Consider the following 24,498-nt stretch of genomic DNA (forward strand, 5'->3'; position numbering starts at 1 on the left):
GCGTGAAAAAAACCGTATCAGCGGGACAACTCTTACCCATGGCCAGACTATGACCATGGATGTGAAATGTATAGCTAATAGCAAAGATGCTAGTGTTACTGTTCGCTGTGACAACAAGAATGTTTGGATTGACGGCCTTCATGAGGCCTGTACAATAGGTGAGTATAGATTGCACTGCATGTCTTCAAGCTCGTTTGAATTGGCCAAAACAAAAAATAGGCTTGTTTCGGTCCGGCAACCCCTCAAAAAGAGACTCAGTCGGCCGGAATAACACTTTTTTTGGACACTTTTTTGGTTCATCAGTCATTAGTCGTTGTGTTATTGATTGACAGAAGCATGTACTCGTACAGTCATCCCTCTCTAAAAAAATCTGGCACTTGTTTGAAAATCCGGCACTTGTTTATCCAGAACCCTTGCAAGCCAGCACACTTTCTGACAAAACGGATTTTTCAGTTCATTTTCTACACTTTAATCCGCACTTGAATTCCGGCTCCAGCAGCGATTTTCTGCAACAAATCGCTCAAACTGTACATAATTCGATCTTACAATCCAGCAGTTGTGCATCGCATACCGTACCAGTGCACAGCTATGTCAGTTTGGTCAGTGCACTACGTGCATGGACTATTTTTTTCTACATGTAACATACCAAAAGTACTTAGATTGACTCAGAAAAATCCTTGCGTTTTGACCTACAACACATAATAATGTGCAGTAAAACCCACCCGCGACCGCTTTGAAAACTGCATGTACGTGCACGCATTGCACTGTCTGTGCACCAAGTGACGATCCACACATCAGCGCGGGAAACGTAGCAGGGCACTTGGCAGGTCTGATATGCCCCCACTCACGTGACTCATGAGTCGTGCGGTCACATCATGTATAATTATTGTGAATATAGTCACGTGACCCATTGAACCTGGATAAGAAGACCACCTGGCCAAGGTGACCACTTTTTCTCATCTGAAAAGGACCGCAACAAAATGCCTGCCACAACAATACTGTATTTTCACAAGATAAAAGGATAGTATTGCTGCACTGGGCATCAGTGAACTTCACAACCATGGCAAAGAGTCTTAGCCGAGTCAGAGAAACATCTCTCACCACCGATTCCACGAGTCCTGACTGAAACTCCTCATCGCCGCTGTGTTCTGCATCTGGTGGCTCTCCGTAACAAATTCGCTTTGCTGCACCTGCTCCTCCATCAGAGTTGTCTGAGGAGTGTTCGTCGAGTCGATCGCGGCGCTGGCGGCGCTTCCGGCACTAGCGCTAGTTGCTGACGGCTGGTCCTCACTGTCATCGCCGTAAACAAATTCCAAGTTTCTGCAAACAGGCAGTGTAAAATACATAATTTCAGCCATGTCAGAGTATGCTGGATTTCGACACTCAGCACGAACAGCAGTCAGGACTCGTGGAATCGGCGGTGAGAGAGATGTTTCTCTGACTCGGCTAAGGACTCTTTGCTATGATGTCCTAGTATTAAAATATGAGCCCGAGCGCGCTAAAACATGACCACAGCTTTTTTTGAAAAAGTCGAGATAATCGCGATTTGAATTCCGCGGCAAAAAATACGAAGTGCAGTGCAACGCGAGTCGCTGTTGTTGTTCTCCTCGGTTGACTGGACTGTTCCGGATGCAATTCTTTGTTGCAAGTAAGTTTATTTGTTTGAGTTTGTATTCCACGTTGCGCTGAGTCGCCTAAAACTGATTGTCATCGATGTATCGACAGAAGAGCCTAGTAGTAGTAATGTACTGCGGAGCGGAAGAAGACGACATCATCGCACTCCATGCGCAGGATAAAATATTTTGAGGATTCGGGTCGGAAACAGAAGGAAGACGATGATGGCTACAGCGACGAGTCATTTGAGGGCGACACTTTCATCGAGCGTAAACAGAATTGATGCTGGTAGTCCCACGATCTGCAGTGACGAGGAATTCTACTCTGATGACAACCTGGCAAGCGACTGGCATCGACACTGACTTGGGAGGTGAGTCGGCCGATGATTTGGCCAGAATGGACACCGCTGCACATATCCGGGACAATGCCAGTATTGGTTGCAAGTGCAAAAACAATCAATGGACTCTGCTGCTCCCTCAACTTGCTCAAGTCGATAATTTGAGTACCCTTATGCGGAACATCGCTAGCATGAGCAGTATGCAGCGAAAGCAGTGCTCTCTGGCGAGCGGAGAAAACCGTGTGCAGATGGGCTTTGGTGTGGGGAATATGAGTGCGACATCTAGTATGTTGAGGAAGACTGTGTGCAGCAGTGTATACTGTATATCTGAAAGTACAGGTGGAGTGTGATGGAGAGGACGTGGAGTGCCAACTTCTTTGGCCAGCTACAGATGTTGACCATGTTTTCGCTGGCGGTTCTCCAGTGGTGCTCCAAACAGGAGGTGTTTCGGACACCCAGCTCAGCTGCCTATAGACAATTTGGATGTGGCTGAGTACCTGTCAGCTCATGCTATAAGACCCTGGACAGAGGAATTGACCCGGAAAGGATGAACCAAGGGGCATATTAATTGTGTGCAAAAATGACAATCCCATTGCTGTACATAGAATTTCGCCATTTCAACAGTGCTGCATATAATACCATTGTACCAACACTTAGACATGTCCGATCAATCCAAAACTTTCAGACAGTGAACATTAGGTGTGTTAGATCAATTTTAAACAAAAAACTGAAAATCGAATTTTTGGTCTGTGGTCATATGTTAGCGTGCTCTGGCTCATATTTATTTTGTGTCAGGTTGGTTAACTTTCTTCCTAACCTTGCAGTCACAGTGCCAATCTATTGCAATCTATCACATACTGCTACATGTTTTGTCTTTGTTGCCCTGTTCAGTCAAACAATGTCAAGCTTACCAAATGCATGGCTTGAATCTGCTAGCTACCTCAGTGGGAAGGAGCACTACCCTTAAATGCCAGGATGGCTATAGACTGAACCCAAGTGCGAAGCAGCGTTATAGTACTCAAGGCACTACAGCAACTATCCTATGTACAAGTGATGATGCGAATTACAATGGCTTCGATGTTCTGGGGAAATTGTGTTTAGAAGGTTCCCAGGGTACGTACTTGTGTGTAGCCAGTAGTAGTCAGCTTCACAGGAGCACAGCCAAAACTGCTTCGAGTTGCCGTCCATTGTTCTGACAGGCTTTTGAACCTCCGAAGAGCATGGAGTCCTTCGAAAAAATCGGCGAAGCAGAACCGTTTCTCGACAGTATGTTTCCAGAACACAACCCCAGGCACGCACGCATGACACCAAAGTTCGAAAATGAGAAACACAAGTGCATTGATTTTGGCTTCGTGTGTGCGGATGCGCACCATCGACTCGTGCTGGTATAGCAGTGGCTGAGCGCTTGCCGGCTCCTGGGCACTTCTTCGAGCCACGCGGTATTTCAAAGCCAAAATCAATGCACTTGTGTTTGCAGCGAAGGGGAAATCAGAAGTGTTCCACATTCAGGTTGCCATTCAGTCGGCACAAAGTCCTGACCTCAACGTTGACGACTTGGCGTTCTTCCACAGCCTGTAGACAGACGTGTCACTCGTAAAAAGTAAAAGTAACTAGAAAGGAGTTTCTGCAGGCTGTGGAAAGGTGCTGGTGCTGGCACAAGTACTCCGCTGCGAAGATGAGGAACGTTTGGTGGGGTCTGTATAGCTCCTTCCATGGCATACCGGGGAGTGGCCATAACTATCAGCGCCACCGTGGAGGTCGTCAAGCTCACAGTTCGAGTGAAGAACTTGGCCATCTCCACGATCAAATCGTGTCTTGGCAACTTGTAACGGCTGCGGAACAAAAAATGGCATCGCTAGAGGCGAAAGTCAGCATGGATGCAGAGCCGATGTCATCAGAGAGTCAGTCGTCATCAGATTCAGACGAAGAGTAAGCTGAACTGCTTTGAAATGAACTGTGTGACATCTGTGAATAAATATCTCTCATATGCTGCTTTGTTTTCCACTTTGCTAAGCGTGTTTGTAGCCATAGAATGATTGGACTGAACTGTTTAAAATGCAACGAAGATTTGCTTAACGGAGGAAGTATCAAGTTCTGTTGACAAAAATCTCCACACTCGATCGTAGCGGAAGTGTGGTGCTTACGACGTACTTTGTGTGTGACATCCTTTTGGCTGGACCGAGTGAAAAACAACCGCACAGAACCAGCTGATAAAGTTGTGAGAACAACAGTTACGGTCAAAACGTGTAGGGTGTCGTAGTGAGTTTTGACCGCAGACGCACTCGCATCGTCTTGCAATCAAATCGACAATCATTTCGCCGTGTTGCATACCGCCAAACTTCCGCAATGCGCGCTAAGTGCATATAAGAGACAAGCGACACTGAAATATCAGATTTGATAAAATAGCTGAGTTGCTTACGCGAAAGAAAAATGGACCACAGAACTGCAAGTTACGCGATCAGGTCATGCGATAACCATAACTTAGAGCCTTCCAAGTTGGAAGGCTGTTGGAGTGCGCATCCAAGATGAGCTGGAGCCAGTTAGTTGTAGAACATTAGTACCGTCGGTCAGTGTCGTGCAATGTTATCGCATGAGCGGATTGTTTAGTAACTGGTGGTGTTAGTGGACATCATATCGTAACTTGTAGTTCCTTGGTCCATTTTTCTTTTGTATAAATTTATCCTTGGCCCTCCGTCCGAGTCCAGTGCTTACACTCTCACTCACACTCTCACATTTTAAAGTTAACGATCTCCGGATTTTTGTGGGTTAGCGAGGTGAAATTCTAACGAACTCTGTCTCAAAACCGGCAAATGACTGCACTAGAAAGTGTCACTATCTGACAGGGATTTTCGGATTTTTGTGGGTTAGCGAGGTGAAATTCTAAAGAATTCTGTCTCAAACCCGGCAAATGACTGCACTAGAAAGTGTCACTATCTGACAGGGATTTTCGGATTTTTGTGGGTTAGCGAGGTGAAATTCTAACGAATTCTGTCTCAAACCCGGCAAATGACTGCACTAGAAAGTGTCACTATCTGACAGGGATTTTCGGATTTTTGTGGGTTAGCGAGGTGAAATTCTAACGAATTCTGTCTCAAACCCGGATTTTTGTGGGTTAGCGAGGTGAAATTCTAACGAATTCTGTCTCAAACCCGGCAAATGACTGCACTAGAAAGTGTCACTATTGTTGTGACTTACATCACCAAAATCACAAAATCTAGCTTGTTGCCGTAAACTACAACTACAACAAACTGACTGATACTCTCGCCGGCTTTGGGGGCGAGCTGTCGAAACAAGTGTCGCTCGTAGATAGGGTTTGGCTCAGCCTTGAAGTGGTGACTCGGCATGCGTGACACTTTCGTCGTCGTCATCCGCTGGAGGACTTGTTGCTGCAGGATCGGTGAGATCGTCAAATAAATCTTGAATTGTTGGGCCTGCGGAATGTAGCTTAGTGTCAGAAATACCCATTCCTTCCACCATGTTTAAAGCTGCAGAACCGTTTCTTCCAGTCTTGGCCAACCTCCGCAGGAGTACCTGTTGAGTCGAACGTAGGTAGATGGTTGAACTGACCCTCGTGGAGATTGAAACTACTAGCCATCTTCGTCGCCAATTGTTGTAACTTACACTTAGTTACTGCATGCTTGTGGCACACGACAGTCACAAGCAACACGAGGAGTAATTATGGTTGGTAGTTATCATTACGAAGGTAAACAAGAGAATGGCCCGAGCATGCCCAGAGCAACCAGGTAAGGGCCAGCAGCCATGATGAGAGAATACTGTAGACATGCGCGAATGGAGATAATGTTGTACGAATAGGCAGCGAGAGAGTAGCATGCAACGACGGCATGTAAATGCAGTCTACAACATTGCTCTCAAGGGAAATACCCAACATGCGCGAAGTGACGAGGAAAAAGTTCGAGTCGATCGCCGGCAGGTGAAATTTGAAATTTCCAGCTGTTCACATCGTTGGCGCTCAGCCATACATTTGCCTATTGCAAAGATCGTTGCATCAGTGGAAAGCTGAGTCCAATACGTTTCCAACGATGCATCATTCGTGAGAATCCCTTGTCGTTTGAGTGAGTTACGGAAGTTTGAACACTCATCTATATGCCGTGATGTGTAGTGTAACGCATGATTGAGCACTTTAAAACCCATTCACAAATGTTGTGCCATTTATTTGGCTCCGGGTGTGCTCAAACAGGAGTGTTACCATGGGACGTGCTGCACTGACACCAGGTGACCCTCTTTGCTCATCGTCATTTTAGTTCACTGTCGGCTTTCCCCAAAGCGGTTGGAGACTTATCCGCAGATTTTGGAGGGTTCCTTTGAGAATCGCCGAAAATCTACAAAATCTTCCAACATCTCACCAATTTTAAAGCCAAAATATGCCAACAATTCTTTTAGCCGATTTTCCACTATAATTATTCCAATTGTGAAGCCGATTTTCGAACAATCAGCTGATTCTGCAGCCGAATCTGTATTTTTGAGCCGAGCGAAAAGCCAAATAGGCGGGGAAAAAAACAGGCCAATTTGGGGAAAGCCTAGTGGACAGCCATCTCTGAGACATTACGAATAGTCGCAGGTCCATCTGAACTAGATCCGCACAAGAAGCGACAGAGTTGCACTGATTAGAAGTTTGTTCTTCGGCTTGGTACAATGCATGCTTCTCTTTCAACATGTTCTCTGCTTTGTGGTTTGTTGAATGTTACTAGATTCCACGTGTCCCAACACAACTGTTTCCAACGGATACCTTCCGGAGAGTACTTACGGTAGCAGTGTGAACGCTTCTTGCAATGGCAACTTTGTTTCCACTGGAAAGACAGCATCTTGCATAGAGAATAGGGGATGGGTCTATGACTCAAAGAAGACTCATTTGGCTGATTGCCAAGGTCAGTGGTGCAGTGGTATGTGCAGTCAATTTCCAATCAAGAGATTATGGGTTCGATTACCGTCGATTATGGTCACACACATCGTTCTTGTCACTATTCTTTCATTCTCCTGGGTGGTTACCAACAACAGCCAGTGCATGCCGAAGTGTGTGGAGTGATGTGTGTGCGGGGAAAAGAAATGAAAAAGACACACACATACACACACACACACACACACACACACACACACACAAACACACACACACACACACACACAGAGCCGCGGTAAGAACTGTGCAACTTACTCCAACTTTCTTGCTCCCAGTCCAAAATTACCAGCAACAATTCCTGGCGATTGAGACGCATTGCTCAAGACGCCAGGTCGTTCCTTGGCAGTTACCTCTGACTAAGTTTGAGCCATGTGGCACTCACCAGCTTGTCGCTTTGCTTCCTGCACCAGATTGCATGGAGCTACAGCTAGTACAAGTAATTCGTACCTCGCAGCCTTGTGAAGTTGTGGTTCCATAAATTTTAGCTATCCGAGTTTCAAAGTACGAAAAAAAGAAGATGACCAGTACTGAACTGTACATGCAAATTTCAATTGGCCTGACTACTAAACTTTAGCGAAAACACTCCTTTTGCTAAAATCGCTAAAATATCACCGGCGCCAAAATTAGCCGCTTTCCAGTTCTGTGTACCGCATTTGCGGGAGTATAACGCGCACCTGAGCATAATGCGCACCCTATAACGCGCACCTGAGCATAATGTGCACCCTTTTTTGACCAGCGCTTTGGGAATTCAAGTTATATCCTGAGTACTGTATATTGCACAGCCTAGATGAGAGAAAACTATGGCAGAGCGACCATTGGCAAAATTATCAAGAAATTGTCAAAATGTGCGCATTTTTTTTAATGCACGTGCTACCCAAGGGGTCACGTACTCAACTTGCATTTGCAGTGTAGCAAGCAGGATACACCACAAATGCATGGATATGGCTTGTGCAGGGTCAGATTTCCCAACAGTTCGATACATTGCACTACTTTTCCAAGTGAATGCATTCTCATACCGTATTATCTCTAATATAAGCACGGTCCTTTATTTTTTCGATGTACCTCCGCCCCGTGCTATTATTGGAGACGGTCCTTTATTGGAGACTGTTCCATTATTATTTCAACCTCATTTCAGAGGCTTGTTGCTATGCCAAATTCATGTATGACACACACATTTCAGGGTTTTTTCGCCGGTACAGATAATGAATTTACACAGTGTGCTTATAATGGAGACTGAGCACTTTATTTTTTGAATGCCGCCCCAAGGTGTTCTATTATTGGAGACGTGCTATTATTGGAGACTGTGCTTATATTAGAGATAATACGGTATTCGCAGAACAATGTGCACGGTGCGATTTGGGGCGTGAAATGGCGCATCTACAGTGCGTTTCAAAAATACAGACGCGTGATTTCATAAAACCGTTAGGCCAGCATCTATGCCACATAAAATCTGTGATCACTTCGAAATTGGGCGTTTGCTATCCGATCGCTTTAAAAAAATCGATATGACAGTAATTGCGTGAAGGACCTGAGGAATATTCCGAAACAAATTCTCAAAAAGCTCCAGCCAAGTTTGAAATATTTCAAAAATACCATGCGTCTATATTTTTGAAATGGACTGTAGTGCACATTCTGGCAAATACGGTGCATACATTTCCAGGGCCACATCAGCAAAATTCCACTTACCACATTTTCTGGTGTGTTCTGTGCCTTTTGTCCAATGTAGTCCAATGCTCTGCAAAGGGTGTCTTCCCCCAAATGTTCGCGGGAGGCCCTGGTCAGACTCCTAAATGTAAAGGAAAGCTGGAGCCTGTTCCCAACGTTACGGTCCATTGCCGATATCTCTCTGGCTCACCACCTTCCGGTCATCACTATCTCGCTCATAATACAAGAGGAGTGTATTACGGCAACCCTTGCACCAGACGTGAGTGAAACAATTTGCCACTTGCCGTATACTACATGTATCTCCTTACCAACTTGCAGACCCAGCTGGTTGGCAGCTCTGCGTATGGATACGAGCTAAGAGTCACTCAGTTCCACCACTGTAACTAGATACTATTATTGTGCAACACTGTACAGCCTCTGTTCGAACATTGACCTAAAACTTGACCGCGGCTAAGGGACTAATGAAGGATTCCACAAATTTTAGACGTGATAGTACAAGGGATAATAGCCCATGGTAACCATGGAAACATAGTACGGAATTTTGCATTCCACGGCCATGGCAGGTTAAGAAAAGATTAGGTCCTCACCACGATCGATGTGCCTTCGTCAAAATTCACTTTGGACAGAGTTGCTAGCGCTCCGACAGTAGCATGTGCGGCCCTTTTGACAATTGTATCCATATGTCTCTTTCCTTTCTACTTTTTCCTTATCACATGTGCAAGACCAACGCAACAAAACCACGGACGAATAACTCATCACTCTCACTCCCAGCCCAAACTAGCATTGCGCATGCACGACACTCACTTGACAGTCACTCTCACACAGACGGAAGCAGATCCTCACATTCTCTGACAAAGCGTACTCTTGCATGTGTCGCATCCCCGGCTCACAGTGACCGGACCCCGAAATCACTACGAGCGGCGACTGAATATAGACGTGTGGCCTCACGACAAGCCCAACACAACCCAGGGGCCAACCAAAATAGCTGGCTTGGTCCAAGTTCAACCCAACACGATCAACAGACAAACACTGTTAGTTTTACGTTGTGAGTAGTATCAAATCCGAGCTCAAAGTAAATGAAGACAGAGAGATGAGACCGAGTCTCGACTGCTAGACTAGACTGAAGTAAGAAAGAGAATGAGAGCTACTTTTATACGGTGCTTCAGAGATATATGTCGTGATCATTGCGAGGTAATTCCAGGAAATAGCAGAACGAGTCAAACCGGAATGTGCGCAGCCAGTCAGCAGAAATGCAGAATATACGTACGGTGATCATTCGAGAAGAAAGAGAAAGAAAGACATCGAGAGAAGAAAGACCAAATTGGGACGTGGGGAGCAGGCTCACCCACATCAGAGTACAATGTGAGTATATGTTGCACGTTGGGGAGCCCGCTCACCCAACGTGCCATATTTCAGCGGCTTCTTATGGTAAGTTCTGCTGCATTCTTGGTCTTGCTTGATACTCTGACCTCTCGGGCGGTCACTGCGGTGACGGTTTTGGTTCTTGCACACGTCTTGGCTCTGCACTCTTTGCACTTAGCTCGGTTGGTTAGTCTTGGCTCTTTGCACAAAGCACCGAGGCATCGTGGAAACCTGTAGAACGTCGTAGTGACGTGGTTTTGCACAAAGCCTGGAGTCACATTTCCAGGAAGTGAAGCACTTCCAGGAAACGTACAACGCGAGAACCTACCTGACCAGGTTCCGGCCTGGATCACATGACGCGTCTGCCAAGAAGGCATGTCACCTACGTGGGAAAGCGCGTGTCGCTCAACCTACATGCTAAGCACGTGGGACAAGACACTGGCCAAACCACGTTGTACTAAAAGGGTGTGACAGCTCAGCACAGATGTAAAGGAAATGCTTCTCCCCCTGGCCCTCGCCACACAACAATGCAAACTCTTGATTGTATCTTCAATACTCTTATATTATACCAAGAAATGACAAGGGCGCAGGAGGAGAGAGACAAACTTGGTGAGGACAAAAAGGACAACGGGAAGACTCCCGGGAAAAGACTAAGTCCAGACTCGAAGAAAACAACAACGAACAAGCAGTAATAAACCGACGACAAATCGAGACGACCAATCAGGGACGAATACGTACAGAACACATGACCAAGACCAAGACAACCAGACCACGGACGAATCACACATGACTCTCATTCCCAGACCAAACTAGCACTGCGCATGTACAGCATTCACTTGACAGTCACTCTCACACAGACGGAAGCACATCCTCACACTCTGACAACGCGTACTCTTGCATGCACCACATACCATAAACGTCACACATCACACCATACTCGCGCGTACACCTAGGCCATACGCTCAACCTACATGCTAAGCACGTGGGACAAGACACTGGCCAAACCACGTTGTACTAAAAGGGTGTGACAGCTCAGCACAGATGTAAAGGAAATGCTTCTCCCCCTGGCCCTCGCCACACAACAATGCAAACTCTTGATTGTATCTTCAATACTCTTATATTATACCAAGAAATGACGAGGGCGCAGGAGGAGAGAGACAAACTTGGTGAGGACAAAAAGGACAACGGGAAGACTCCCGGGAAAAGACTAAGTCCAGACTCGAAGAAAACAACAACGAACAAGCAGTAATAAACCGACGACAAATCGAGACGACCAATCAGGGACGAATACGTACAGAACACATGACCAAGACCAAGACAACCAGACCACGGACGAATCACACATGACTCTCATTCCCAGACCAAACTAGCACTGCGCATGTACAGCATTCACTTGACAGTCACTCTCACACAGACGGAAGCACATCCTCACACTCTGACAACGCGTACTCTTGCATGCACCACATACCATAAACGTCACACATCACACCATACTCGCGCGTACACCTAGGCCATATATGACATCAGACACTGGACTCCACAAGACAAGAACAAAATACAACGACATGCGTAAATCAATACGAGACGAAATCCGTAACACAAAGCTGCTCACTATGTAGATCCTGCTTTCGTGCACCAGCACATCTTCTCCAGGCGTCAGGGGCCCAGCCTCCCCGCCCATCCGACTCGCCACACACAACAGCGCAACTGAACTAAAAGTTCTACATAATATCTTGACAAGACGAAGACGGACAGACAAGAAGACCGGACACGACGAGGTAAAACTGATAACTGAAGAAAAAGACTAACATTTATGGCAGCATATGAGCATGCGCGCAACAAAACACAACGTATGACAATGACGTAACCGTTACTTGGATCATGTACAAACAGTCAAATACGAGTCAAAGCAGAACGCAAAACAAACCAAAATAAACGAAAGGACCACAACAAAAATGAGCCATGAAAAGTCTTTCTACCGATACACAACATATTCCCCACCAAAGACCTTTTCAGGGCTCTACGAGGACTGCGAACAGGTATCCATTAAAATGTAAATGTATGAATTATAACTAAAATTACTGTGCTCTTGTTGTGTCGGGAGTTCAATGCATCTTCCCTGCTAGAAGGAAGGGGCTACTGATCACCCCGAATGGCACACGACAGAAGCGGTAGACTACAAGATTCTCTGGTGAGGGTGGTTGATCAAGGTCCTTGACCCACAGAAAACGAGTGACGTCTCTGTCCGCTTTGCATAGGCTGAGTTGAAGGAAAGCTTTTTCTATGTCACTGGAAATGGCAATAGGCGAAAGGCGGAAACGCAGGAGGACTCCAGCGAGATCAGGGACGAGGTTCGGGCCAGCAGCTAGGCAGTCATTCAGGCTGGGGTGGGAGCGTGAGAGCTTGGCGGAAGCATCGTAGACTATTCGGAGCTTTGTAGTCGTGTGTGAAGGCTTCTCTACGCAGTGGTGGGGAAGATAATGCACAGAATTCGAAGTGGGCCCAGGCGGTACTATCTCAATAATGCCTTTGGTCAACTGATCTTGCAACACACTGTTGTACTGTTGAAGAAGAGTACGCTTTGACGTGACACGTTTCAAAGGGGAGGTCAGTCGGCCCAGTGCTAATCCGTAGTTGGATGGAAGTTCGTCGTGCAGGTCCCGCCATGGCCACTCGACAACATAGCGAGAGTCCTCGAAAGAGAGTGTGTGGAGGAATTGCTGAAGAACGATGTCTTCGTGGTCTGCGTTGTCTGGGACAGGGAACTCTTCCGCTGCCCAAAACCGCTGCAAGTCCATAGAGGGATCTCCATCGCTGTGACTGTGGACTGCAAGACATGATTGACCCTCCGACGTGGCCGGTGTAGGTACCGTACCTGTACAAATGAAGCCGAGGGAAGACTGCAGGAGGACAAGTCCCCCTGGAAGTTCCAAGCGGTCTGGACCCACAATATGGTAGTAGTGATCGAGGCCCACCAGTATGTCGATGGGCAATGAGCCTGAAGAAGAAGCTAGCGGTTCGGCAAGGGGCAAGGATTGCAAGACTGGATACCGCTTTGCCAATTCTACCCTCTGAATCGGTGCAGTTATTTCTGGTAACACACATGCTTTGAGGAGGTGCATAGAGCCATCATTGCACTGCACCCTAACTTCCACCTGGTCATATTCTGTTGTGTGTCGCTTGCTATTGCCAAAGGTTGCTAAAGAAATATACTGCTTACCGACTGTAGGCAGGTTGAGACGTGTTGCTAAGTGTGAAGTGACATACGTTCGATTTGCACCAGTGTCGAACAAGATTCTCGCATTGACAATGTCACCATCGTGTGTTGAGCATGATGCTACAGCCGTTTGCATTACGACATGGCTACCACCGTTCGCTGTAAGTGTGTTGGCGTGAGGTGTGAAAACCTCCGCATGAGCGCTTAGGCTGGTTTGGGATGAGGCTGTGAATTTAGTCGGGCACAAACTGCGGTGATGGCCAGACGTTTTGCAATGATAGCAAGTGATTGTGCTAGTGCATTCACGTGTACTGTGCCGTGTACTGAAGCATTTGAGGCAACGACCTTTAGCTGCCTTCTGTCTGTCATTGATCGTGGTAACTTTGGTGCATTCGTCTGTATAATGTGCGGCCTTGCAAAATGCACAAGTAGGCTTTCGCCGAGACATTGCTTGTGCTGGTAATGAATGCCCAGAAGATGGAGATGGGGAAGGGGATGTGGCATGAGAGGCCTTGAAGCTGCTCGTGTCGTTGGGCTTCTTTGCAGGGCAAAGGCGATCTGCCGCTTCGTGTGCCGCAATGTACACTCCAGAGCGTCTCTTAAGTCCTGGCAGGTCCACGGCGTTGGGCCCTTTTTTAGCTCAAGGGTTAAAAGTGTAGCACGTGGAAGTTTGCTTGTCATGATGGAGATAATTACGCCTGAGTCAGTTTTCTCGCCGAGAGCATCAAGGCTACGCAAGTGAATTTCTAACTGGTCATACAACTTGCGTAACGAGGTCGTGGTGTTCGACGCGGAAGGTAAGTCGAGCATTGACGTGTAATGCGAATCCACCAGTACTTGTTTAGTGCCGAATCGGGCACGAAGGATATCCAACGCAATGGTGTAGTTTGCGTTCGACAAAGGGAGGCCGGAGATGGCGTCATGGGCCAACCCAGTAACGTGGTCCTTGAGGTAGGTGAGTTTTTGTACATCTGACAGTCCCGTGTTACTGTCAATCGAGGACATGAACATGTCATGGAATTCGCTCCATTTCAAAAAATCTCCGGAAAATTTGGAAATTTCAAATTTTGGTAATTTGACAGATGTTGTTGTTGGAGTAGTACAAGGCTGAGATTGAGATTGTAGCGTGTTGAGGAGAGCGGTCTGTTGTTGTAGGAGCTGTGACTGTGTTTGAGTCATGGATTTATGTTGTTGTGTGGTAGATAGCAGTTTTGTTGCGGTAGCGTGTAGTGATGCTGAGGCTAAGACATGTTGATCATGTGAGTCTGGGTCGCTAGCGCCAGCTGGGTTTCCGATCGCGCTAGGCGATGACGTGTGTAACGTGCGTTTGATGGCAGTGATTGTGGAGCGTACAGATGATGAGCAATTTACACAATCGTCTAACTCAGTTTCAACATCTTCTTTAGAGATACCCAGATTCTCAGGAACCAAAATCTCAGCTAAACTACCACAAAAATCGTCATATGCTAATAAGGAAGATTCTAAAACACAGCACAAGAAACTTAGCTTTTGCAAGGTGTCCGGATCGGGAGATGCAGGTTCGATGGTCTGGAGCAGAGCAGAGGCTTCCTTGATGTCTCTCTGAATGGCTACTTGCTGCACATGCACCTGCCTGCCTACGTCTGAGGAACAGAGTCCCGACGGGCGTCTTATCCTTCTTCGCTGGCATCTACTTAGTAGGGTTTCGGCACCAGTTTGTCGTCGTTGTCATCGCATCGACAAGAGTTTTTTTTTGTCTTTTATAAGGTTTTATTATTGCTATTGATGTAGCTCTGAGCTACTGATTAGAGCAGGAAAAAACTGGTCTCTACTCTAAGAAGAGACATGAAGAAGACTAGCGAAAAGCTGCTTGTAGAGCAACAAAATATAAAGTCGGCAAGTTCTTGCTGAGAACGGCGCTACATTCGGATCACTGGATCCATACTAGGCTCAAGCGATTCCTCAGGGGTCAGCGCGAAGGCAGAAATAGGCATGCGTGTACAGCCAGAAATGGACGTGCGTACACATAGGAGAGCAAGGGAAGCGCAACGCGAGCTGTAGCAGCCAGAAACGGATACATGCGCAGAAAGGGGAGCACACCGCGACATGCACAGCAGCCAGAAACGATACATGCACAGAAAGAGAGCACACCGCGACATGCATGGCAGCCAGAAATGGATACATGCGAAGAAAGGGGAGCACACCGCGACATGCACGGCAGCCAGAAACGGGTACATGCATACAACAGAGAGCAAGTAGAGCACACTGCTAGCCGCAGGACAGCCAGACATGGCTGGGTGCATACAAAAGGGAATCGCTTGGTGCCAAAAAAGGGGGCACATAAATGATCACGACTGATGTTCGTGACACTGTGCCCTACGAGTATACGCCGCAAGTGTACTAATCAAACTAACTACAAGAGGCAACAAATAAACAAATAAACTATCGACACGCCAACAAACTAACTCCAACGAAAGTCAACGTCCGACCAGGAAACAAATCAAACTCAAACAAATCGAGCAAACCGAACTACCAAACTCGAACTAACAAACAAATCGAGCAAACCAAACCACACAAACAAATCGAATCAAACTAATCAACAAATCACAGCAGGAGCACCTTCCAAACTCCGCGTCACACTCACATGGGGTTATTTGTTCACGATGCGTTTTCCTTCGCACCGTCCTTGTCGTAGGAACCAGCCACTCCTCGCAGACGTTTATCCGTCTTCGTCTGCCCTCAGCGCATTCAGCTCCAACGACTTCCGTCGCAACAACCTCGTCGTCTTCACCAGCCACCTCGCGGGACGTCCCTGCCCTCAGCGCATTCAACTCCGGCGGACCAGCCACTCCTCGCAGATGTTCATCCATTTCATCTGCCCTCAGCGCATTCAGCTCCGACGAGCCAGCCACTCCTCGCAGACGTTTCCTCGCTCAGCGCCTTCAGCTCAGACGACGTCATTTTGGTGATTTGTTCTCGATGCGTTTTCCTTCGCACCGGAGTTTCTGCCAGTTCCTCGTTTCCCTGACTATCCTGGCGTGATCGCCAAATTTTGTGCACGCGCACATGTTGTCCAGGCGTCAGGGGCCCAGCCTCCCTGCCCATCCGACCCGCCACACACAACTACGAACCTGAACTAAGAGTTCTACATAATTTCTTGACAAGACGGAGACGGACAGACAAGAAGACCGGACACGACGAGGTAAACTGATAACTAAAGAAAAGGACAAACGTTGCGGCAGTATATAATGAGCATGCGCACGAAATAATGTTGCACGCGCGACGATGACGTAAGCGTTGCATGGTGTATACATGTACAGAAGACTGCACATGCAACCAAAACAATGCAACAAAGTCAAGACTAACGTGACTACACAATAAAACTAAAGAACAACATAAATAAGCCATGAAAAGTCTTTCACTCTAGACCCGTTGCGCAACACCTGCTGTCACAGGACTATCAGACAGCAGTCGTCACGTTCAGGGACGTGACACATGCATCACATACCATATACGTCGCACATCACACCGCACTCACACGTATACAAGACAAGCGGCGAAGTGCGCAGATTAGACTCGAACCGAGTTTTGCAACAGTAGCTAGAATTACGTGTTGCTTTAACTAGGCAAATGATGCACAGAAGCATCAGTCTTCACAAGGCTGGAAACCAGCTCTAGAACCAAGCGAAGTTGTCCCAAAGTCGTAGCAAAGTTGCACACTTCAAGGAAATTTGTTATGAGCTGCCATTCGACTCTCCTTGCTCTTATCGAGCTCGATTTTTTTAACATGCCTGCAAGTCTACTGCTCGATTCAAACAGAAGTTATCATGGCACCAAGTGGCAAAATGCGCAGAAAAAAGGAGAAAAAAAAGGAAAATAAAGTGCCCACGCACTGTGCATAAAAGGTCTTTGAGCGCGTTTGGATTTACGTATCTGTTGAGCACAATAACTTCATGATCGTTGCTCGTATCGCTTCGGCGTCTGTTGCAATCGAAAGCTGAGAGCTTTCTCTTTGACCTACAAATTTCGGTTGTGAGAACGTACTCGTGTCCTGTAAATTCTCATCAATACGCCCAAATGCTCACACTACAGTTCTGTAAAAGCAGAAATTTTCGGTGGTGTAATATTTTCGGTATTCTCCAAAATCAGCGGTTCGGTGGAGAGAAATTTTCGGTAAAACCCATTTTCCAGGTACTACTACGTGTATACAGTACCGGTAGTGAAATTTTCGGTACGTTTTATTTTCGGTGAAAATTGTCGGCACCGAAGTTACCAAAAAAACACCACCGAAAATTTCTGCTTTTACAGCAGTCGGGGAAGTGAATTCTTTGAATTTGCTTTGTGTCTTTCTTGAAACGTTTCTAGCCAACCACTGTCCTGAAGAAAGTTTTCATAATGGACATCTCCCAATGACTCCTAAAGAAACCAACGCTACTGCTACTTGCAGTGATGGATTTGCTCCCACCGGAAGAAAGGCCTACTGCAACTCACAACAGCGCTGGGATTATGTCGGTGTTACTTTGTGCGGAGGTCAGTTGAACACAGTGTTGTGTGTGTGTGTGTGTGTGTGTGTGTGTGTGTGTGTGTGTGTGTGTGTGTGTGTGTGTGTGCGTGTGCGCGCGTGTGCGTGTGTGTGTGTGCGCGCGCTCACACGTATTCAATTCACAATGGCCCACTGGATATTGCACACCTGAGGTCCCGCTAAGCCTTGAACTTGTTTTCGCCTGTATCCAATTTAATAAGAGAGCATGTCTGAGAATGCCACACAATGTGTGCAAGTTGATCTCTCCGACTTTACTCAAATTATGCAGGTAGGTTTCCTTTGGGGTGTAGATCGACGGTGCCAAGCCAGTGGAAAAGTTTCTGAAGGGAACCTTGAAATTGGCATAGCCATAGGAAATGGTCAAAAATCACATGATTTATAGGTCTACAAAAGAGCCACGCCACATTGCCTCACTGTAGAAGAGCTCCTGGAGAAACTCCGGCCGCAGGTGTCACACAGAACTGGCTTGATCTTGTGCTCAGTCCGGGTGCGGTGCGCACAAGCAACAGCTTCACGGCATGCTGACCTCCAGGTACTCCGGCAACTGGTTGCATCACACACGTCTCTCTCCTATAATTGGTGCACATGTATCTATTATTGCACGATTAAAGAGGTCAATATATTTCATATATTGACCGATTATGAGGGCAATAATAAATTCCCATTATGCTTTGACCAGTCTGCATTGAATATTATTTGCCTGATGATTGCACACGGTGCATGAAACTCGGAGTTGCAAAACAATACGAGTGATCCATTGTTTGTTGACACATATATATATATATATATATACTCAATCTGCGGACAGAACTGTTTCGTCCTTTGTGGACTCATCAGCGCAGCACAGAGGAAATGAGGCCGAGACTGATAGCAATGGAAATAAAAATTTCCAATCAGGCCCGAACGTACCTTGCCATATATATATATATATACTCAATCTGCGGACAGCATGCTGTTATATATACCTCGGTCTTTTACTCGGTCTATATATCCTGTATAGACCAACTATGAGGTCTATAATCTATTTATCGTGTTCTCCACGCAATAGTTTCTCTTCATATACGACATATCCTTGTAATTCTAGTATTATACTATAGCCTATACCGCATTGTACTGTATTGAAAGTCAAGATCATTGTTTAAACTAGGTTCAGCATTGGTAGCACGGTGGCTGGGTGGTAATGAAGAGTGACTGAGATTCACAAGGTTGTGGGTTCAAATCCCATCTTGTGTATTTCTGCTTTCTTCAAAATTTCTTTTTCTAAGTTGAATAGAAAATTTCTAAGTCCAAGAAGTTCTTAGGCTGTACTCACACTACTTGAAAGTTTGACGCGAATGTCGCGTTCAAAACTAGACAAAAGTACTTGAAAAAGCCTTTCCAAGCACACAGTGACGACTAACATTTTTGTCAGCAAATTACCAATAATTAATTACCATGGAGAAACATGATTGTCATGTGGTAGTTTTGAAAATCCCGAGGCTGCGTTCCTTCAATTTTTTTGCGCTCGTTGAACTTATTTGAAATTTTCAGTTCATGAGAAAAAAGAAACAGTTATATCTTGCTTGGATCGTGGAGTTTGTTCGCCATGCCTCGCGAAGAAGTAGCACATTGTCGACGTCGACGTCGACGGATGAAGAGGTTTCTCTCCACAGCTCGATGAGCTTCTTCTCCAAGTCGTAAGAAAACACTACGAGAGGTATGATGTCGGTACAAAAGCAATGGTACAAAAGAAATGCGACAGAAACGGCAATCAAAACAACGGGACGCTACTGGAAGAAAGAAGACAAACTACTCGGAAAAAACACCACAGAATTCAGAAAAAGGAAACTACAAGTATTATGTACAGGAGCAGTACGACCACGAGGAAACAAAGCATGAAACATATTCTGGAGCCTTTCAACGTACAATAGTACTCCGGCCTCCTGACCTCACACAGCTTTCCAAACGGCTTGAAAGCAAAAAACCTCGTAGAAGAGGGTTCCGTTTCCGCTGAAACCTTTCAAGCGGCTTTCAAGGGCTTTTTTCATTTTCGCAACCGTCACCGTGGCAACATTCACACGTAAGTCACTTGTACGCGGTTTTTCAAGTAGTGTGAGTACAGCCTGAGGAGTCAAATATAAGTAGGCAAATATATCGTGTATTTAACTAAGCAGTCAAATACGCGATATATTTGACCGCTTAGGTATCAGGGAAATTAGTGGGGTCAAATACTAAGAAGGCGATAAGTATAGGATATTGACCAACCGAAGTCGAGGTCAATATCCTATTTATCACGATTCCTTTGCCATCACCCCAAAATTTAGCTATTTTAACCTTTTTAGTATAGCATTTGTACTATAGTGTACATAGGATGTTGCCTTTTTTGGGTACAAGACTGTAAGAACAACAGAGTTCAACATCTGCAGCACAGTGGCTGGGTGGTATAAGGGGTTGCTTGAGATTCATACTGTTGTGGGTTCGAATCCTGCTTGTTCTCTTCCTTGTCTTCTTTCAATTTTTCTTTTTGAAGTGGAGAGAAAAATTCTAAGTCCCACCAAAGTCGAAAGATTACAATGCCTAAGTGGTCGATACAAGTGGTCGATATAAGCGGTCGATATTGCGGCAATATGGGTAATATAGGACCAGTCAAGGATCACGAGAATTAGTGGAGGTCGATATAGAAGAGTGATAAATATATTTATCACTCTCTTATTATTGACCCCCACAGAAACTTGTGATCTCTAAGCGGTCAAATATCAGCATATACTAGGGACCTTTCGCATTTGCTACGAAACGAATGCGAAACGAAAGTTTGATTCGGCTCGTAATCGTTTCGTTGAAAACAGATTTCAGGTTTCGCAAGTCGTCATGCAAATGTGCATGGCAACTACGAATACGGCCGCAGGCGCCGGTAGTTTGGCGTACGGGTTTTTACACGCACACGTGCATGGATCATGGAATGAAGGGAAAAATGTGTACCTTGCAAAACATGTGTACCTATCCAAATAAATGTGTACCTGACGGATTCGGAGCGTGCCACGAATGAAGAGGCTTCCATTCGTGAAAACGAGTTCTCCGCAGGGACTCTGACGAATCCTCGAACCCAGGTGACGAATCAGCATTCGTTTCGTATCCGTACGCGGGGTGCGAAAGGTCCCTATTGACCGCTTATATTGACCACTTATTATTGACCACTTAGCCCGAGGACTTAGAACTTTTTCCTCAACTTAGAAAAAAATCAGAACTGAAAGAAGAAAAATCTGAAGCCAAATGCTGGGATTTGAACCCAAACTGTCAGATTCTCAGTCAAAGAACTTGGGGAACATACTACAAGAGACAACTGAAAACTTTGGTTTACACAGAAGTAATGTCCAATGTAAACGGCATAATGTACATACTATTATACTATTACAATAGTATTCCTTTCTTCCTATAGCAAAGCAAAAACAGTTTTAGGTATGCTATGTCGTGATAAATCTATTATTGCCCTCATAATCGGTCAATATATGAAATATAGACCTCGTAAAAGACCTCGGGAGACCTCGGTCTTTTACTCGTTCTATATTTCATATATTGACCTCTTTAATCGTGCAATAATAGATACATATAAATTGAGAGGTAGGCGAACAAAATTTATATACACACAACAACAAGGTTGTCAGTTTCATAATACTAAAAGCTTTTCACCCATTTTCATCAGTAGGTACATGGGAATGAGCAAGAACGAAAACGAAGCCAGAATTTATACTGGGGGTAGAGAATCAGCAAGAATATTCTTACGCGCCTCAAGTTCACACTACACTACCATAAGAATGTATGCAGCAGTGGAAAAATGCAGGAAACAACAAATGTAGGGAATGCAGTACCAGAACAAACATGTGATAAAGTTGTCAGTTCGGTTGCAGCTTGAACAGCCTTAGCACCTTGATGTGCTTCTTTTGTCGACACAGCTCTGGCGTCAAACTGCGAATGTACAGCGCCTCCAGTGTGAATCGGTGCGCGCTGTTCCGGGCTGGTATATATATATAGATTGAATACACACTGTTGTGAATTCCAGCAGAAATCCAAGAGAGCTCGATACCGGGAAGGTAGAGCCGTGACGCACTAGTCAGAACAACAGATAGCTCGATCAGTCACAACTTAAAGTTTCATGCCATCTCAGGCACTCATCAGGTGAAATGAACATCAAGAAAAATAACCCACTATTTAAAGCCCAGTATGGCGGGACAAGGATAAAAGCGCTAGGGGCGCTATCAACTCATATCCGATTCAGTGTCATAGCCAGTAAGGATCGCGGTACTAAGGTGATAAAGGTGATAAAACCGAGCTGGCCTAGCTAGTGAGTTCCGCGGTGCAAAGATGATGATGGTGACAAGGCGGCAGAGAGCTATCAACTGGCTCTACTGCCTGGAAGCAGGGTGCCGAGAAGATCATGTTATCGGTGTTGACAGCATGAATTTATTTTGATGTCGACATTTGGATATCAACTCCGACCGCTTGTTGAGGCTCGATCTCCTGTCGGCAGTGATTATTCTCGCCTTCTTCTCGAGCCACAGGCTGCATCTTTTCATTATGTTGCTGTAGGCCTTGGCCTTCTGAACAACTCGCCACTTGATGTCGTGCGTCTTGCCATTATATCACTGGCGTTAACGCACAATGCAACTTCGACGTGGCGATGGGATCGTACGATGGAGCAGAGATATGTGAGCTCGTCGGTGCTTTCCTATTGAGCAAGTTGTCTGTGCACGTCGATGAGGCCGGAATTGGACTTTACAGAGACGACGGCCTTGCCGTGCTGAAAAATGCACCAGGGCCAGTTGCCGACCGCACGAGGAAGTCCATTATCGAAGTATTCAAGCGGTATGATCGAAAAATCACTATCGACGTTAATCTTTCGACAGTGAATTTCCTAGACGTCACGCTCAGCCTCGACACCGGGAAATTCCAGCCGTATCGTAAACCTGGAGACGCACCTCTCTACGTCAATGCCATGTCCAATCACCCACCATCCATACTACGGAACATCCCTGATATGATCGCTCGACGTGTCTCAAGCATATCTGCCGACAGCGGCGTATTCGCCGATGCTGCTCCTACATATCACAATGCATTAGCGGCCAGCGGATTACCTGCCAACATCAAGTAGATTGACCCAACGCCACCTGCTGCAATGAACGGCAGCAAGCAAAAAAGAAAAAGGAAACGGAATGTGGTGTGGTTTAACCCGCCATACTCCAAGAGTGTCCGGACCAACATCGCCATCACCTTCCTCTGGCTGATCGACAAGCATTTTCCTAAGGGGTCCAAAATGAACAAAATCATTCGGCAAACAGGAGTAGCTCACCTTCACATTGAAGCGGTTGAAGATTTTGTTCAAGACGTGCAACTGCCGTCGCAAGGACCAGTGCCCTCTCAACGGAGCGTGCCAAGCAACCAGCATAGTCTACGCGGCGGAGGTGTCGAGTGATGGCCACAGCGATGGGCCCAAGACCTACATTGGCAGTACGGAGCCTCCATTCAAGCTTCGATACGGGAACCACAAGACATCCATCAAGCTTCCTGGATACCGCAAATCCACGGGCCTCTCAAAGCATGTGTGGGAATTAAAAGATAATGGCAAGACGCACGACATCAAGTGGCGAGTTGTTCAGAAGGCCAAGGCCTACAGCAACATAACGAAAAGATGCAGCCTGTGCCTCGAGGAGAAGGCGAGAATAATCACTGCCGACAGGAGATCGAGCCTCAACAAGCGGTCGGAGTTGATATCCAAATGTCGACATCAAAATAAATTCATGCTGTCAACACCGATAACATGATCTTCTCGGTACCCTGCTTCCAGGCAGTAGAGCCAGTTGATAGCTCTCTGCCGCCTTGTCACCATCATCATCTTTGCACCACGGAACTCACTAGCTAGGCCAGCTCGGTTTTATCACCTTTATCACCTTAGTACCGCGATCCTTACTGGCTATGACACTGAATCGGATATGAGTTGATAGCGCCCAAAGAAGCCTCGTTTGGCTCATTGCGAAGGTCAGTGGTGCAGTGGTATGTGCAGTTGATTTCCAATCAAGAGATTGTGGGTTCGATTACCGTCGATTATGGTCACACACATCGTTCTTGTCACTATTCTTTCATTCTCCTGGGTGGTTACCCACAACAGCCAGTGCATGGCGGAGTGTGTGGAGTGATGTGTGTGCGGGGAAAAGAAATGAAAAACACACACACACACACACACACACATACACACACACAGCCGCGGTAAGAACTGTGCAACTTACTCCAACTTTCTTGCTCCCAGTCCAAAATTACCAGCAACAATTCCTGGTGATTGAGACGCATTGCTCAAGACGCCAGGTCGTTCCTTGGCTAAGTTTGAGCCATGTGGCACTCACCAGCTTGTCGCTTTGCTCCCTGCACCAGATTGCATGGAGCTACAGCTAGTACAAGTAATTCGTACCTCGCAGCCTTGTGAAGTTGTGGTTCCATAAATTTTAGCTATCCGAGTTTCAGAGTACAAAAAGAAGAAGATGACCAGTACTGAACTGTACATGCAAATTTCAATTGGCCTGACTACTAAACTTTAGCGAAAACACTCCTTTTGCTAAAATCGCTAAAATATCACCGGCGCCAAAATTAGCCGCTTTGCAGTACAGTGTACCGCATTTGTGGGAGTATAACGCGCACCTGAGCATAATGATAGCTTGCATAGACCCTGGTCCTACCGGTAGACATGCCACACTGGCTATATACCAGTGTCTTCCATAAAATTGAAACCACACACTACATAGAGCCATTCGGTGAAGTTCTGAAAATTTGGACGCGGTTGGAGGAGTACTACCGCAGGCTACCATAGCAACGCCCATGGAAGCGGCAGAACAAAAGAAAAT

The 24,498-nt window shown here is 46.1% G+C and overlaps 1 protein-coding gene across 1 annotated transcript in view; it reads left to right on the forward strand.

Annotated features, from left to right (window-relative positions):
- The window catches only part of LOC135827313 (uncharacterized), a 41,837-nt gene continuing 17,339 nt past the window's right edge, over positions 1–24,498 (forward strand). Inside the window, exons 1-5 of the mRNA XM_065339839.1 lie at positions 1–158; positions 2,843–3,064; positions 6,661–6,837; positions 8,593–8,790; positions 17,455–17,619. Coding sequence (XP_065195911.1) covers positions 50–158; positions 2,843–3,064; positions 6,661–6,837; positions 8,593–8,790; positions 17,455–17,619 — 871 coding nt within the window. The 5' untranslated portion in view covers positions 1–49. The remainder of the gene's footprint in view (positions 159–2,842; positions 3,065–6,660; positions 6,838–8,592; positions 8,791–17,454; positions 17,620–24,498) is intronic.

The sequence above is a fragment of the Sycon ciliatum genome, chromosome 11, assembly GCF_964019385.1.
Source record: "Sycon ciliatum chromosome 11, ocSycCili1.1, whole genome shotgun sequence".
Taxonomy (NCBI): domain Eukaryota; kingdom Metazoa; phylum Porifera; class Calcarea; order Leucosolenida; family Sycettidae; genus Sycon; species Sycon ciliatum.